Genomic DNA, 18,320 nt, shown 5'->3' on the forward strand with positions numbered 1-18,320 from the left:
ATTGACATATACAAAGAAAACTAACCTAGCTCTAGATGAATAGTCATGCATTTATTAGAAGGGCTGTAATGGGTTATTTGTGCCCCGGAGACATGAAACTTATGAAGCAGCTGGTGTACAGTCACTAAGGCTTCGTCGGTGTGTGCAGGTGAGCGCTCACTCACACACACACACACACACACACACACACACCACAAGGCTGCTGCCCATGAAATAACATAATTGAAATGTGTGACATGCAGCAAGCTCGCCGCTCTCAACAGCTATTAACTTCTTGTTAAGTCATTGGTGCCCAATTTTTCTGGAGGGACTTTGGAGGAAAATAGACTTTCCTGTGTTTGTTGCTGACAACAGTAAATGCTTGAATTTGCCACATTATTACCAGTTATCAGGTGCAGTGTTTTGGGGAGAAAATGACTGTGTAATTCCCTGATATGATGAGTGGCTGAAAACACACCCTCTAATATTTGTCCACTGTTGGATCTCATTAGATTCTTAATTAGATCTTTTTCTACAGGCCGGTCAAACACGAACCCTTCGGCTGATGGTTTTGCTTGTAGGGTGAGAAAATCCATGTCTGTGTGCTTCCTGCTCACAGCTTGTAGGGGTCTGAGCTGCTGCTTTCTTTCCTTCTTCTTCATCAGCTACTTTTCCAACCTTTTTTTAACTGGAGGCTTCCTTAAAAATGGGATGTGTGCAGAGTGGAAAATTACAATTCAAAACTCTTCACTCTCATTGAAATTAATTACAAAAAAGTCACTGCAGACTGTTAAAATGCATTCTGTTCAATTTCAGTTTAAAAAAGTGAAACTAGTAGAAACTGATTTTAACTTATTTGTGAAGTCACCAACTTCAAAATTAATGTTTTTTTTTCTCTTTAGCAACTACAGGCGAATGCATTAAAAGGCGACTTCACCAAGATTCAACTTGCTGTCTATGACTTTAGTTTAGGGTGTAAATGTACATTAATGCTTTTAAACGTCCTCTGATCTCACTGTATTAAAATATTTCTCAAATTCTAGCTGAAAAACTCCTCCAGATGACTTTTCCCGGAGGAGTTTTTAATCATTAGGAGTTTAGATGATGTCATCTGGAGGCGTTTGCCAGCTAGAAGTAAAGAGATTTGTGATATAGTGAAGTCAGGGGGACGTTTAATGGCATTTATGTACATTTACTACCCAAATCTAGAACCATAAGAAGCAAGTTAAAAATCAGTCCTTCAATGCTTCAGACTGTAATAGTTTGGTGATTATAGTGTATTTTGTTTTATTAATTCGATTCTGAAAGATAACTATCAAATAATTCTAGCACACAGTAAAGTTACTGTATTTGAGACTGAAATGTAGTGAAGGGAAATTGTAAAGTAGCAGAAAATAGAAATACTCAAGACATTTCTGTCTTTTCTATGTGTTTTTTGTGGATTTTATGAAGTGATAGTTGTTTAGCTATGAAAGCACATTACATACACAATCATGTCTGGAGTTGTCATCCACAGATTGAAAAAGCAGACATGATGATCGTTATTTAACAAACCTGATCTCTGCCCTCCCACGTCCACTTCATGCTTCAAAATACAATTAAAGTGAGGTCCCTGTGTCTCTGTCACCAGACTGGACATGACGTCCAACAAGCTGAAGAAAATTCCTCCAGACCCGCTCTTCCTGCGTATCCCAGTGTATGCAAAGATGAAGGGTTCTCCACTCACAGCACTGGTGTTGAGTTTCGGCGGGAACCCGCTGCACTGTAACTGTGAGCTGGTGTGGCTTCGCAGACTGACCAGGGAGGACGACCTGGAGACCTGCGCTTCACCTAAAGACCTGGCCGGCAAATACTTCTGGACCATTAGAGAGGTTTGTTCATGTTTGTGCAGATCTGAACTACAGATTGTTGTGAAAGCCTGATTTCAGCAGTGTTTATATACAGATAGTGATGAGGAAGAAAATCTAACATAAGATACATTTATTTAACTCCAGCCATCATCAGCTGTCACCTAAAAAGCTCTTATTTAACACATCAGTGTTTCATTAAAAACAAACCAAAGTATGTTTTTTGCGCGGTCGTAAGTTTAGCCCTTTGTGGACACATCACACTTCTTATTTTTTCCGAGGACGTACTGTTTGGCAGGGCAGATGGTGGGTGTCACCGAGGACTGAACCTGCCGGTGGAAGTGTGGAGTCATCGAGTTTCAAATGCAAGAGCACATTTTTGTGCTTTATCTACAATAGTTAGAGGAGCATAGAAGAGTTAAGAAAGGTAGCAGAAAATGTGCACCACCTGGTTGGTTTATTGAGTCCCATAAATTATGATGTAAGCTACAAGCATTTTTTAAAAAGGGGATTTTGCTCTTTGTTTACTGATTTTGTTGTTTTGGTTTATTTCGCAAAAAAATTGTTCACCTTAATAAACATTACAGAATATGTAGCACTAAAGCTATTTAAATCTCTTGGATGCATGTTAAGCAAAAACAAACTATTAAAGTCTATTGATAATGTTTTGTTTGATTAAAATATGAGCATGCAGAGCAACAAAAGAAGTTCACCCTGTCAGTCCCAGCGATGTGAACACAAACTGATTACTGATGACTAGCAGCTCGGGTCCTTAACAGTTCATTCTAACCTCATGTTGCATGTTGTCATGGGAGTCTGGGAGCAACATTTGTTCATCCACACTTAGCTTTAGGGCAGAGGCGCTAAATTGAGGGAGAGAAAGGACATTTTTCTGTGTTATTTATTTATCAGATATGCCAGAAACGTCACTGATGTTACTCTGCTGTAATGAGCCCTCATATCTGACACCTTCACAATCCTCATGAATCACATTTTGTAACCAAAACAAAGTAAAATGTGCAAAACATCCATATTTAAGCAAATGAGGAATGTTAAGAGACGCACACTGATGGTGGTTGTAATAAAAACTGTTATTTTTGTAAAAATATGATGAACTTATAAATGATAATAATATAATATATAACCACTTTTCAACACATAAAGTGGTTAAAATTGTCTCCACATTTATAAACCGTGACCTTTGACCATTATTTTTATTAATTACTGTACATATTTCTCCATAGTTACCATCAGTATGGGGCTGTGTAGCTGCAGGCAGCTTAGCACGGCCACGTTTACCGTCGTCCTCTTTCACATTATGGTCGATCGCTTTATAACTGCTAATAAGCAAAAATGCTGTTGGATCATTTCCAGCCTGTAAACATGGATGAGTAACTGAACGTGCAGGGCAGGGGTCCAGAGGCACAAAAGGTCAGGGGGCCCACAGATGTCTTATTTGAAAGAGGTCAGTCATAAGACACTAAATGACCACAAATAGACAGCAGCAAGCACAAAAAGCTAAACTATCCAAAAGAGGTGCAGAAGACCAAGAACAGACCCAAAAATTTCGACATAAAGAAGAAACTACAGCAACTCTTCACTTGTCTTAGATGGATGTGTGATTTTATTTATTTTTTTACTGGTCCATTTTTGCCACGGATCATCATAGAGCAGCTCAGAGATCACAAAGCTTCACTGCCACAGATGTACAGGGTGGACGAAAGATGGAGGAGCTCCTTCATCGAAACGCTTGGAAAAATACCTCCGTGTGATTAGCAGACACACTGGGGAGCGTTTCAAGATGTTAGTTGAAAGAGGATGGATTCGAGGCATTCTCCTCACCTGGAGGTCTTCGGGAGCCGATCCCCGTGGGTCGTTTTGAGAGTTACGATGATAAGTTGAGGTGCGCCAGGAGATAAAGATGGGATTAACTGGTATAATCTTAAAGAGGATAATGTACACGCCTTTGCCTCACCTCGTGTAACTGTGGTGGACCTCCTTCTGAGCAGTGCTGTAGAATCACTATAAGAGGATTAGCCTTGTAAAGAGGTCAATCCAGAGACCTCTGTGACACCGAAGTGCCTGTGCATTTTAATACTCAGAATTAATAGCTGCCTTCACTCTGCATTGACAAGGATACAGCCTGCACTGCATGAGAGGTCAACCATTAGCCATCAGGTGCCAAGGGAACTCCTACGCTGAAAGCACTGAAGGCTGCTGAGCTGCTTATCGCCTCTGCACTGCTCCTTGTCTGACGCAAAGCTCAAAAATAGAAGGGGTTAAATTTTCATGCCGTATGCTGAAAGGTTAGTACTAGTTGGAATTCGAAGGTTATCAGCACAAACCACATGATTTATTCATTCGAGACAACTGAGTTCTCTTCCCTCCAAGTTCACATTCTCTCACTTTCACATTTCCACACCAGGGTGCAGCCCAACCAGGGAGCTTCACCGTGGCAATTTACAGTCAGAATCAAATACAAGACTGAAAGGTACTAGTAGTCTATTTTGAAGCCGCAGCCCTGCAGTCATCAGGTCAGCAATCATCTCGGCAGGTATCAAGACCCACTAAGGGCCGAGAAAAAAGGTTTGGAGATGCACTGAGTGGAATAATGAGTAAGCCCCAGTAAGCCTTGCTTGGGCCTGCTTGGCCTCGCAGTAATACTCCACTAGGGCTCGGACTGGCTTTATGCAGGCTTAGGTGATGTAATCAACTGTAGTTTAAACCTCAGCAATTCCTCACAGCAATCAGCATCTCTCTTTTTGTAGTACTGCACTGTACTTGTACTGCAGGTAGTATGTGGAGTGTACAATAACAATCCATTCCACAAGCATTGTATAAACTAAACTGTTGTTTTGGTCCTTGATTCCTTAACAGGAGGAGTTTGTTTGCGAGCCACCGATGATAACCCGTCACACCTCCAAGATGTTTGTGATGGAGGGTCAGGAGGTCAGCCTGCGCTGCAAGTCCATCGGGGATCCCGAACCTTCGACACACTGGGTCAGCCCCGATGGGAAGCTGATAGGAAACACGTCCAGGACCATCTGCTACGAGAACGGTTCACTCGACATCCTCAAGGCCTCTGTCAAGGTAGAAAAGTGACTTCGTTTTCAAGAGCTATGTTATGGGCTCAGTGGATTTATTGGCCTTTTTCTTTTTTCTTTTCTTTTCTTTTTTTGCTTTATCACATTTTTTTGTTAGTTTTGAATCTAAAACCTCCAAAGATAATTGCATTAAAAGGAAGTCATGCAGAGGTGGATCCGTGCTTTTAAAAGTTGGGTGAGAAGCATTCTGGCTAAGTTTGACTGTTCTCAGTACAGGAACTTCCTTCCCTTCTACTTTCCTTTATTATGTGCTCTGTTTCTCAGGGATCTGATCTATGAGAAGGTGCCTGTTTTTGAATCCCCTTATGCCTCAAACTGTTATGTTTCAACACATGTAGTCAGTATTTATACTTATACTACAAATTGTATTTGTATTTTAATTGGCGTGTTGTACTACAGTGTGTTTTTAATCCTATTATTTTTCCAACATTTGTTTGATGCTATTCAGAATAAATGTCGTGTCACCAACGGGCAAAATTCCACCACGTGTTTAGCCACAGACATTGAGAGCAAGGCAACTAGTTGCTAACTGTTAAATTCTAAGAACTGTGCAGCACAGTTTATTATAATAAACTACTACTATGTGAACACATTGAGTGTCCACTTTTTTTAAAGGGCAACTTCACCAAGTTTCAACTTTCTTTCTATAGCTTTAGTTTAGAAGGGTTATTGTACATTAACCCTTTTAAACTTCCTTCTGACTTCGTTATTTTAAAATACTTCTCTGCTTCTAGCTGAAAAACTCCTCCAGATGACATCACCTGGAGGAGTTTTTCATTATTAGGAATTTAGATGATCTCCTCCGGGGGAGCTCTGGAAAAGCAGCTTGACATAATCAGAACTGAAGGTTCCTCCAAGTGATGTCATCTGGAGGCATTTTTCAGCTAAAGGTAGAGAGATATTTTTATATAGGGAATTCAGAGGGACGTTTAATGGCATTTATACATGTACTGGCCAAACTAGAACCAAAAGAAGCAAGTTTAAAATCAGTGAAGCCGTCTTTTAAGATCAGGATGGAAGTAACAGGTTACTGATTATGAATTCATATGCGTTCTAAAAGGGGTGTGGCTCCTCCCTGGGACTTTGCAAAGTTGTTGGCTCGCCCCCCACTTCGCCACTACGCTTGAAGTCATGGAATATATTTCCATTTCCTTTGCATACAGAAATTACTTTGGCTTAAAGTGACTGTTACTACATTAAAGTGCAACTTCAGCAACTTCACATATGAAAATTAGCATTTCAGGTACATTGCTCGCGTCCCAGCAAGAAATCTTTACCGTACCCTCACTAATCTTTACTTTAAAGTACATTTGTCAGTGTGAGATCCATTAAAAACTTTGTAATGCACATAACACTAAGCTTTTAATGCTTTATCGTATGGACACTAATTATTTCTCTGTAAGATATAAAAGTCTACTTCCACATAAAGCCTTTTGCTGATTATATGAAATACTGAAAATGTTTAAGCATGAATTAACAGAATAATACATAAAGGCTATGTTCCTGATAATTGGTTTCAAAGGGATGAATCACAGAGAGGGGGAGAAGCTGAGTCTTTATTCCGTTTTTAATGATTTCTAGGATTCTGGAAAGTTCACATGCATTGCATCCAATGCAGCTGGTGAGGCCACTGCTCCCGTTGAATTAGTCGTCAACCCGTCTCCACACTTTGACCCCAAACTGGACCCTGATCCAGGGCCTTCGGACATCCCCACATCCATCAAATCTAACATCAGCGGAGGCCAGGCAAGGTACGACCAGCAGAGGGTCAGCGTGTCTGATCTAACGTCCAGCTCTGCGACCATCAGATGGCCCCCACAGAACCACATACCGGGAGTCCGCATGTACCAGATCCAGTACAACAGCTCCACAGATGACATACTCATATACAGGTAAGAGAGAGGGATTGTGTGTGAATCGACTTTTCCATGTTCCCAGTTCCGACATCCACACGTGTACAATACGCCTCCTTTTTAAAAGTACTCAGCGGTAAAGAACCCGTAACCTGCACTGCACACAGCAAAGAATAATGAGGAAAAAAAAGACTGGTGCATGTTTCAGTGCAAACATTTCTAACTTAATGCTCCACGACACACTGGACAGGAGGTTTCCACCTACACTGCAATTAGTGGATGACCCTCTTTACTTCCTGAACCACAGCTGCCACAATAGTCAACTACAGTTATCAGGATAAAATGTCGAGGCGGCGTTGTTACAGTAAACCCTGTTTGCAGACGAGCCCGGACACAGACACCTGGACACACAGTTTATTTTAATTTTACCTCAGACCTCCTCTGAAATTATAAGGGGGAGTTATATAGGGGAGCTCTTTGTTCTTGAAGGCAGCTGTCAGGTGACTTAACACAGCTTGTGTTGCAATGTGCATTGCATGTGTCTGTAGGTCAGTGCAGCAACGGTGGCTTTGAAAAGCTGATTGTGTTTCTTACAGTGTGTAAAACGTGGTCTTTTCTACAGAATAATTTCAAATTTACTGGCTGACGATGGCGCTGTGTTTGTGTGTGAAACATGTCCCACAGTCCAGGTCTTACAAAAGCAAACTGAACTGTGTGTGTGTGTGTGTGTGTGTGTGTGTGTGTGTGTGTGTGTGTGTGTGTGTGTGTGTGTGTGTGTGTGTGTGTGTGTGTGTGTGTGTGAGAGAGAGGGAGAAAAAGGCAGAGTGTGATTTGTGTTTCCTCAAACACACATCATCCCTGTGTGGGTAGTTATCACCAAGATCGTCCTCACGTAGGAGGCTGTTTCAGGGTTTTTCAGGCTGTTTCAGGTTTTTGGGGGGAGTGAACAGCTCTGTAACCAACAAACGACAAGCAAACTGGAAAAATGCAATTTGCTTTGGGCAACAGATATCACATCAGTTGAATTCTTTAGCTTCCAAAAGACTTTTTGTAGAAAACCATAGTTATGGTGACGTTCTCATGTGTAAAGAGAGAAAGGAAAAGAAGTGGAAAAAAGAAGATTAAGGTTTTTACTGAGCCTGCTGGGTAATCAGGTCATTATAGCAGCAGAAGAAAATCCACATGGGAAAACAACCAGCTGTACATTGGAAAACAGGAAATAAATTGTGTACCAGTAAAAATGTAAAACTTTATGGGCGAGACAGAACATTGAGATTAATATAAACTGGTACTATTTTAAACGACAAGGAGACTATGCAGAAAAACGTACAGAGGAGAGAATCAGTGCTGCAAACAATCATTAAACTTTGCAGCACCCAGTAAAGTGAGCAGTCAAAGATAAATGCAAGCAGATAATCCACATTTGCAAATGAGTGAGCCAGGATCAAGACAGAACAAACAGGAAAGCATTAATACACATATAATGTACTTTAAATAATGCTTTCTTGAAACTCTAAATGAGCAGGGAAACTTCCCTAAAGGAAACTTTTGGTCTGACTCCAAACCTCAGGCCTCCTGTGCAGCAGCTCGGTGGCTTGATTTGCACATTCTAATCACCAGATGTGGATTTCAGAGCATGTTTCAGGCTTCAGCTGCCAAGTGCCTGAGTGCGGACCCTCTATCAGCCCACGGTACCGAGTGACCACTGGATGGTCCCATCAGCCACTTAGCCAGCTCGGTAACCTAGCAACGTCATTCAGAATGCATAATTGGGTGTTATTACAAAGCATTTGGAGGGTTGACAGATGACAGTTTGAAATGTGTCCGTGGCCTCATTTCTCATTTTAACCTAAAACCAAAGGCACTCAAGTGACCATTTTCTGGCCTTCAATTGTAGAGAGCACTTGGTCGAGTGCAGAGCGTCCAAATGGATAATTTCACATTGAACCATGGGGGTGACCTAATCATTTTCCCAGGCTTGGGGGGGGGGGGGGGGGGGGGGCGTTGCACTCACAGCTGAATGTTACAACCAGGAAGTCTGATGCCGGCAGGCAAAAGTAGATGATCCAATCCCCTCAACTTTTGTGCAGAGGACTGTTTTTTTTCTCATTTCAACCCACATACGTGCATTAATGCCTCGTTCATGTGTGATTAACGTCCACATCAAATGAGGAAATACGCTATTTGTAACTGCCTTCCAGAATTACACATATACATAAGTGTTTTTTGGGTTTTTACAGGTATTTTAGTGTTGCCAGTTAACTTAACGTGCATGTCTTTGGACTGTGGGGATCTGGAGGAAACCCACGCAGGCACGGGGAGAACATGCATGAATAGGCTGCAGATTCATGCCGGGGACCTTTTAGCTGTGCACTCCACCACTGTGCAGTCAGATAGTTGGAGTTGGAGTCGTATGTGTTGTTAAAATTAGGCAACGTAATAATTGTGGTTAAAGTTAAAGAACTTGTGAGGATTCGTGGTCCAGACCACAGTCTTTCTCTAACCCTAACCAACCAAACACAAGCTCTGCAGTCAGAAAAAGCGGATGCTGCCGGATCAGAAGGGCCGCACCAGGATTTATCAGCCAATAAAAGAAAACAGCTTTTACCTTTGTGTGTCTAGCACTTCCATGCAGACACAAACATAGTTGGTGTTGAAAGACCTGTTTTCTGAACATCTACAGTATGTACACCAGGTGCTGCTGCTCTTCTGTGGCATCCTGAAGGCACAGAGATGCAGCCTTCTTGTGCTTTAAAGGTCAACAATTTGATTCGTAGCTTAGCTGGGAAAATTGCATTGGAGTCTGGGAAGTGAAACCAAATGGCTCTCTCCTGCTTTTATACCAGCTGTCGCTCCCTTCAACTCAGCATTTACACTCTACACTCGAGCAGATTGAGAGTGAGGACTGAGCAGTTTGCTGATGAAATATGGCACAGAAAAGCTTACTCCAATGCATCTGGATAAGGAAGCGGGGTATAGCACAACATCAGTCCTTCAGAGACAACGAAAGGTGATAACGTGGAAAAACTGAGCCAATAAATTGTTGAATATTATCTAAAAAGGGCCTGGAATCCCAAGTGCCAACTGTGGACAAGATACGAGTTTGCTGTGCTGAGATAAGAACAACACTTTTCTATTTTTTAATTATTGAATAGCCACTGCTCATTAAAATATCTGACTACATCCAATCTTTGCAGAAACACTGTCCCTGTTTGCCACTGTGCACACTCTACCTGTGAGCAAATGAGTTTTATTATAAGCAGGCAGTCAGCTTTTTTGGCTGAGGCTTTCCTGGCCTTACAAGCCATGACTCACGTAAAAGCAGCGGTTTTAGCTCACAGTCCTTATACAGTCCACTTTAAGTGCAAAGCATTTTGTAACACAAGTGCAGCTCTCTTGCAGAGTTATTGGCCTTTCTGCTGCACACTGTAACAGAGCAGACTCAGGACGCCCACTCCGCCCTCTCCGTCCCGCCTTTGCAGTCTGGTGCCAGGCTTCACAGAGACCCTGTCGGTCAGAGACGCCCGGCATCATCACGCACTCAAGCTTGTGCTGTACTCTGCAACACTTCACATCCATTATTGTAATTATTGTCTTTTGGCGTCTCTTACTTGCTGAGCACCACATGGCTTTGCTTCATCCCATGTGTCTTTGAAGAAAGAGGATGATGTGGCAACACAAGTGTTGAAGGATCGCTGGCTTCATTTGCCCACGCCAGCGCATTTTTATATGATGTCTACAGCAGGTGATGGAAACATTTATGGGTATAAGGACAGTTTTTATGTAGCTGGAGGCTTTAGGGTTGTTGGTCTGTCCTGTTGTTGAATGCAATATTTCAGTAATGAGGGACTTTCAGTACACCCAGCACCAACGTCCAAATGGATGAGCTGATTGGACAGACATGCATGGAAACTGCAACTTGATTGATTGGTTGAGGCATATTTTATTTGGTAACTGTTTCCAGTGACCAGATCCTTCTCCTACACCTTAAATGCACAACAGGAAACACACCGGTGAAAACTTGGGACATCAGGCATCAGGCTGTTTTTTATCCCAGTGTAAGTACGAATTTTTAATAAATATGTGCCAGCTTTTTAAATATTGGAGCTATCTGTAAATTATTATTTGCGCACGACAACCAAAGCATTATAAACATGTTTGTGGTTGGGTTTAGACACTCACATCACATGGTTAATGATAGGGATGCCAGGAGTGATTGATATGTTCTGGGGAGGAAATGTAACACACAGGCTGTACTTTTTCAGGGCAGCATCATTCTTGAAAAATTAAGGGCGACATTTATTAACAGAAGGCAAGTTGCAAAAAGGAACTGGCAACAACGGCAAAGAAAAGCACTTTGGTCAGAGGACGATCACGTCTTTGTTTCGTTCTTTTAGCTTAATAAAATGTTTCCTGTATCCTTCATACGTGCGAGCGTGTTTGTTGCTTGTCGGCGTGTCCTCATTAGACTAACGGGACAAACACTGTCATTCCCTAAAAAACAAATATGACATTTGGTGTTTTAGAAACATCATTTTTAGGAAACAGGGTTGAAACTCAGCAGAGGAAATATTTCAGAGTATCTCCAGCACCCACAAACATGGCAGCATAAACATAATAGGTGCCTGTAAACATACCATGCTCCATTTTTACAATAGTGCATAACAAGCAGCACAATGGTGTCAAAATGAGTCTAGAGCAGAGCATTTGAAAGTTTTCTCTATGCACCTCGTCAGCAGCCTGCAGCTACAGTGGACACCGAGCTGACACTGAATCAGGGATGGAATGAGTGTGTTGGCAAACTGGTAGAAGGCTACTAAACATTTTGTGTGAACACAAAGCTACAAAAAGCTCTTTTGTTGCTCATCCAGTTACAGCTCTTTCTTCTTTAGTTCCGATTCACATTAAGGATCCCTCCACTTTGTCCCCGCACACATTAAAAACTGCCCTCCCACCATTAGGAAAGTGTGGATGCCCTCAGCCTACCTGCAGAGGGCCCAAACTGTGCACGGCCTTTTTCTGACCTTTATCTTTCCAGGGAAAGTCGGGCGGGGATGCCTGCTGTCCTTCACAGGCCTGATTCACATTCACATTTGGGAGCTGTCCAATACTACAGAACTGCATTAACTGCGTGAACTGAGCAGCTGCAGTGAGCTGGTTGTGAAACAGCAGCTCTGGGGTTCATCATGGCACTTGTCAAGGGATGGAGGGAGGAAGCAGGGGGTTACTCATTCGTTTTCCCAGCCGCTGATCTTCCAGTCTGAGGCTGCTGGCTGTTCCCTGTAGGATGCTGCTGCCCTATCATAATGGCATGACAAATGGGGCAATGAAAATTTCAGAAGTTCAGTGAAGTTCAGTGACCATCATCATGGTTATCTCTGCTGCCCATGCCGCAGGGAAGCACAGCTCAGATGGACAAACTATGCATTACAGATGAAATACTCCAGCATTGCCTCAGCTTTTCCTCTGTTTAATTTCTACGGGTTTCAAAAGACGTTGAAACTGCTCAGCTATCCACGGATATGTTTCCTTCCCACTACCATTAGCCTCTCTCTTCTGTCCGAGCGTGTTGGCTCTGAGCTCCTAACAGCTTCAGTAAAATTCAAATCATACACAAAAATGGATGAAGGCTAAATTTTGGAAATGGTTTATATTCATGTACCAACTGAGATACAGGCTGATGAGTGAGCAGCAACTTAGAAAAGATATGTACAAGCATCTGCTCAAAGGCCTCGTTCAACGTTATCATTAACATTTTAGCACCTTCATTTTAAGATTATACAGGAATCCCACCAAGCAAACTGTCTGTTTAATTTTCTCCCCTCTCAAAAAGGACTAGAGACTAGAACAAGCAGGTTCCAGTGCAGCGCGTCGCCCCAAGCTGCCCGACTTCTTACACTTTGAAACACTTCACATTTTGAAATAATAAATCTGGGGACCGTTTTATGTGCAAAGGTATTTATTTATATTATTATTTATTGATATTGCTCCTTGTCCTTGACCAGGGTTTAGTATTTTAATTTCCCTTAGGTTGATTTATCAAACTGGTAGATATCTTTATCGTATTGTTGCACTGATTTTATTTCTTCGTTGGAATTTTTATTTAATATGGTGAGTGTGTACTATGTGTGTGTAAAACCACCGAAAGAAATTCCAATTCACAATGTCAACATGGGAATCAAGTATAGAATCTTGAATCTTGCCTTGACGCCATGATCAATACATCCGTTAAGCACAAAGGTCCACAGCTTAAAATAACATGTGCTGTAAAATCTTGCAAAAGAAAAAACAAGCCAAAATAGCTGCAAAACAAAAGTGAATTTATATAGGAAGTTATGATTTATATAGATGTATATTGCTACCGAATCTTCCATGTTGTCCTCGTTTGACCCTCGTATAAAGTGTCACCTGATAGTTTTATCCTATTAGGATGGTGTCAGATTAGCTCATGATGATCATGGAATCTTGAGTTAGGGCCATAAAAGTGTTTTGTGAGGCCACACTGAGCTTTGAGCTTTGACTTACAAATTCTAGCTCAGGCGTTTCTGAGACACTGCGTTCATAAGGACAGGATGTACGGATGGTCATGCTTGCAGCCATGGCTGTCTTCAGCTCAGACACTGGACATATTTAAATTGAGCAATTACTAGAAATAGACCAGTAAAGATAGATATGTTGTTAATTTAAATATTTTTTTACAAGTTACAAACAAAGCTCTGGTTTAAAGCTGAAAAACTTCGGACAAAATATGTTAATTTACATTTAACCCAAACAGACCAGACTACGACTTCAAACTCTGCAATGTGGTGCGTCAGGCATTGAGCGCGATTGTTGTACAGTAAATAACCTCATTTCTCTGAGACAAGGTTGCATAATAAGCCCTTCGCTCAGGATTCTGATAGTGCTGAATATGAATGTGTCCAATTAAGCATTACACCAGCAGCTACATCTTCTGTCAGACCTCTGCCTCAACTCAAAACCCACAAAGGAGCAAATCAGGAAGAAGTGAGAGGAGAGCAAGAAGGAGACAGACAAGTGTGAAAGCAAAGGAGGAGAGCACTGTGTGAGCCACACTGTTTTCCATCTCAGCGACTCGTCCTCTTCCTCCATGCTGCTTTTTCTCTCCATCTCCGTTTCCTCGAGGTTTCAGGTTTCAGTTCAATACGTGCTTCGCTGGTGGAAAAGTCAAGAACCAAAGCATTGAGACAGCAGATCGACATTTCCTCATCACTCTGCACGACTCCCAGCAGAGAGCTGCTTGTATTTTTACAACGTGCCCTTTTTTCTCAGTTGTGCCCCAGGGTAAGAATAACCTGACCAGCTTTATCCTTCACCTCTCTCTTTCCATCTCACACACACACACACACTCTAAGGATTACGGGCACAGGGAGAGATGAACTTCTGTAAGCACCAGGAAATGAATCTATTGATTTTACCTCCTTTAATATTCTCTCTCTCTTTCTATTCCACCAGGTTTGTGTGTGTGTGTGTGTGTGTGTGTGTGTGTGTGTGTGTGTGTGTGTGTGTGTGTGTGCGCGCGCATTTGAATTTGTGTTTGTGTGCTGATTTTTCTAATTACCATCCTGCCTGCTTCTCAAAGGAGTGATTAATGAAGCGAGAGGCACAATGGAAACACTGTAGGATGGAGAGCAGGATACACTGCAGCAGCACTTTGACTCAGCATGATGCACAGATAGAGGTGGATGGAAGTAGGGAGGGAAAAGAAGACAGGAAGGAAAGTAAGGGTTGTGGAAATGACAGCTGATCATATTCTGCTGAGATGACACGTCAGCTTCTCTCTCACTACTGTTCTTTTGTCATCCTTCGGTCACGATCAGCACACAGGATTTTAGAAAGTCACTGTAATGTTATCACCCTTGTGTTTCTCGTCCCTCGTTCATAATATCACCTCTGTACGTCTCATCTCCTCTGTCTTTGTTCATCTTCTCTCTCCTTCTGTCGGCCTAGTGTGCAGTTAGCAAACATCCTGTGCAGAAGATGAGATTTTCTCTTCTGTTCAAACTGGTCAGCTCTCATCGTCATAGCCACAGCAGGACGTTGAATCTCACACCATTTTGCTTTCTATGTGAACGTTAAGACAGAATTTAGGCTTTGTCATAAACAGCTATTTTTAATGGTCAAGTTTTACTAGAAAAACATGCCGAATATTCTTTACTGGTTTATACTGTTAGACCATGAACTTAAATTACTCTAATGCTCCACAAAAGTTAGTGTTCAACTTTAGCCGGTGCTGATAAAAAGCTCAGAATTAATTACTCAGAATTCGTCCTCCTCGCTGCTCTGATAAAATTTTACTTTGCTCGTTATCACATAAAAATACTAATCAAGCAGAGATTGCTGCTTTAAATAGTAAAATCTCTAATTATCTCTGTACTATGGCCAGTGCTGTTGAATGAGCGCTTAAGCGTTGGAACATGTTTCTATTAAAGTATGAAAAAGTCCATCATTGTGTTGTCAGGTACAATTATAAAAAAGACCAATTTTTCCATGTTCACACCTTTTGTTTAGGTTGCGTTCTCCCGCTGCTTGAAAATATGAGTTACTTATAGTTATGACTCATAGTTCAATGTCATGAGTTTTAAAAAATGAAAAGCTAACTCAGTGAAATGACTTAAACATGGGTGGAAAACGTTCAGTAATCTCAATCTCTAAGTTGATTTAACTGTTTAGTCACAGGAACTTAACAGGTATATTTATTGTAAATTATAAACGAGGCATATTTTCTTTTTACATATCTTAGTTTTAAGAGTCAGTTAGAGATGGTTAAGAGTTTACACTAATCAAACCTGCTAAATTAGTAGGTTTTGCAGATTTGTTAAGAAGTGAAGACTCAAACCACATTTATAATGTTGCACTCGGCTGGGGCGGCTGTAGCTCAGTTGGTCCACGGACCACGGGTCAGTGGTTTGAGCCCCGGACCCAGCTATATATGTGGAAGTGTCTCTGGGCAAGACATTGAACCCCTAACAGCCCTTTCCCCTCCCCAGCTGTGCAGTGCCGGTCCAAGCCCGGGAGAAATTGGGGAGGGTTGTGTCAGGAAGGGTATCCAGCTTAAAAACTTAGCCAAATCAACATGTGGACAATGATCCGCTGTGGTGACACTGAACTCACGGGATGAACAGAAAGGACAAAAAATAATTACAATAATGTTGCACTACATTGAAAAGTGTCTTAAATGGTTAAAAAGCTGCGTGGAGTGGTTATGATTCAGAAAGTCTGAGAGTTTCTCAGACACGGTGCCAGAAAGGTCCCTGCAGAGGGGACCTTTCTCAAGTTCAACCACCCAGCTAGCAGCTCTGATGGAGCATGCTGGCAGCTAACGGATGACGAGCAGAGGATAAAGCTTTATCACTTAGGGAACAACGTGAACTTTCCTGACTTCCATCCTGATATAATGAGGTGTATAACAAACCTCATTATCAGCAGCAACTGTAGCAGCTTTATAAACACCTTTGACCTCAGTCACCTGTCACCTGCTCCTTACATCCACAGTCCTGCCATGGAACCAACAGCACTTCCCGAACACGCCCACGTGCCTGCATGTCTGCAATAAACCCAACGTGAAGCAACGCTGACCTTTTTTCCACTAATGATGCCCAGTCTCTTCTCTGCCAGCTGCCTCTTTCTCTCCACCTTTCATGACTGTCAGTCTTTCCAAAAAAGCAGCAAATTAAAAAAAGGGAAAGCAACACGAGAATTCATCATGAAGCCTTTGTTTACAGGTTGTTTCTTTAGGTTTAGGCCAAGTCTTTGTTCTCCTTTTTGCATCTCTGCCACTTTAACAGCTCTTCATAGACATTCATGACTTTGTTGCACCATTCATCAGTATAATTCTAAGTTCAAAAAATACTGACCATATCTATGTATACAGAACGTTTCTATAGGCTGAGAGTTTGAGACAACAGCCTCTGAGACTTATAATAGTAAATGTTCTGCACTTATATAGCGCTTTTCTACCTATTGACACACACACACACTCACAATCACACACACACTGACACGTACACACACACACTGATGGTCGCCCCTTCTGCTGCCACTCAGGACACTATTTTTATGAGGGCTGTTTTTTTTAAGTAGAAAGAAGTTGGAATGTACAGTCCCCTCCAAACATATTGGAAAAGGCCAGTTTGTCTGTTTTTGCTGTACACTGAAGACTTTTACGTTTAATATCAAAAGGTCAATATGAGATGAATTTCAGCTTTTATTTGAAGGTATTTACGCTTTGGTGAGGTAAATAACATAGAACCCATCCGCTGTATCCATTGATGCTAATTTTGCACTGAGACTCTTTGTTAAAACATTAGGGCTCTAGAAATGTCCAATGTTGGTTTAAGCCTTGAGTTTTATCTGTGGAAGTCATCCAGGTCAAGGTAATGCTAAAGGTGCTGTTCAGTGGCAGCTGGACTTTCTTGTGGTTCAAGATGTTTCAGCTCTTATCTGAAAGGCGTCATGCACTCTAATGACACACATGAAAGCCAAGTGGAACAACCCCCAGATGACCATTAAATGCTCTGTGACCTAACGACTGCCTCTTGGTGCCACTTGGTCAGAAGTGATGAAGCTTTTCAGATGAGACATCTTCAAGAACCACAAGCAAGTCTAGTTGCTGCTAAACGACACCTTTGGATTTTATGTGTGAGGACTGTATTTGTATTATACCACTGCATAAATCACTGATGTTCGAAGACCGAGGAGCAGTTTATTGGAGAAAAGCAGGTGTTTTGAATGTCAGAGACAGGGACAAAGTCAACATCAGAACTGGAAGTAACCACTGTACTGAACAACCTAAACAGAAGACGTCTGCCCAGCAACTGGTGACAGTAGCAACGGCATCCATGAATTTAGCTGCATGGCTGCTTCTGGAACTGGTCCAGATGTTAGCAGCAGAATGAATTCAGAGGTGAACAGAAACATGGCTGCAAAGAGCTTTATCAAGAAACAACACGGTGATACAAACAAACTGTGAACAAAAGGCCTTAACCAGACCTTAACCCACCTGAATGTGGATTTCACCTGCAGAAGAGGAGACCAAACAGAGTTCTGATGTGTGGAGCTGTGCGCTTAAAATGGGGGTTGTGGTCTTGTTGTCCCTCTCTTCGTATGCATGACAAACCTTCTGTCCATCCTGCCATTGTCCTTCATTTCTAACCGCCCCTCGTTTCGCTGTACTCATCTCAGTTTCTCTTATCTGCTTTTTCGCTCTATCTTCCCTTATTGACATTCAGAGAGGAGTGGTGATAAAAGTGAGCATATGCAGACAATCTCTTACCTTGCCCTTGTGTCTTGGGTATGAAGTGAATTATCCTTGTGTATTTTATATCTAAAGCATCTTATGAAATGTCCATAAAGTCATATTTGCAGAAATTAAAACAAACTGGGAAAAGTTCTGATTTACAGCATGCCACACTAAATTTTGCACATTGGTTTGGTCCTGGCTAAATAAAAAATAAAGTTCCACGCTCCATGAAAACACATTTCATTCCCATTTTTTCCTAGTATTGAATTATTACTTT

At 41.8% G+C, this 18,320-nt stretch overlaps 1 protein-coding gene across 9 annotated transcripts in view; it reads left to right on the forward strand.

The window, feature by feature from the left end:
- si:cabz01090165.1 (uncharacterized protein LOC100333421 homolog) overlaps positions 1-18,320 on the forward strand; it is a 277,606-nt gene that overhangs the window by 237,727 nt on the left and 21,559 nt on the right. For 8 of the 9 annotated variants that reach the window (XM_067506904.1, XM_067506900.1, XM_067506901.1 and 5 more), the window contains 3 exons: positions 1,610-1,850; positions 4,704-4,916; positions 6,512-6,822. In XM_067506904.1, the coding sequence (XP_067363005.1) occupies positions 1,610-1,850; positions 4,704-4,916; positions 6,512-6,822 (765 nt within the window). Of the gene's footprint in view, positions 1-1,609; positions 1,851-4,703; positions 4,917-6,511; positions 6,827-18,320 lie in introns of those variants that run through there. The other variant, XM_067506905.1, reaches the window with a different exon arrangement.

Source organism: Channa argus, chromosome 6 (assembly GCF_033026475.1).
Source record: "Channa argus isolate prfri chromosome 6, Channa argus male v1.0, whole genome shotgun sequence".
Taxonomy (NCBI): Eukaryota; Metazoa; Chordata; class Actinopteri; order Anabantiformes; family Channidae; genus Channa; species Channa argus.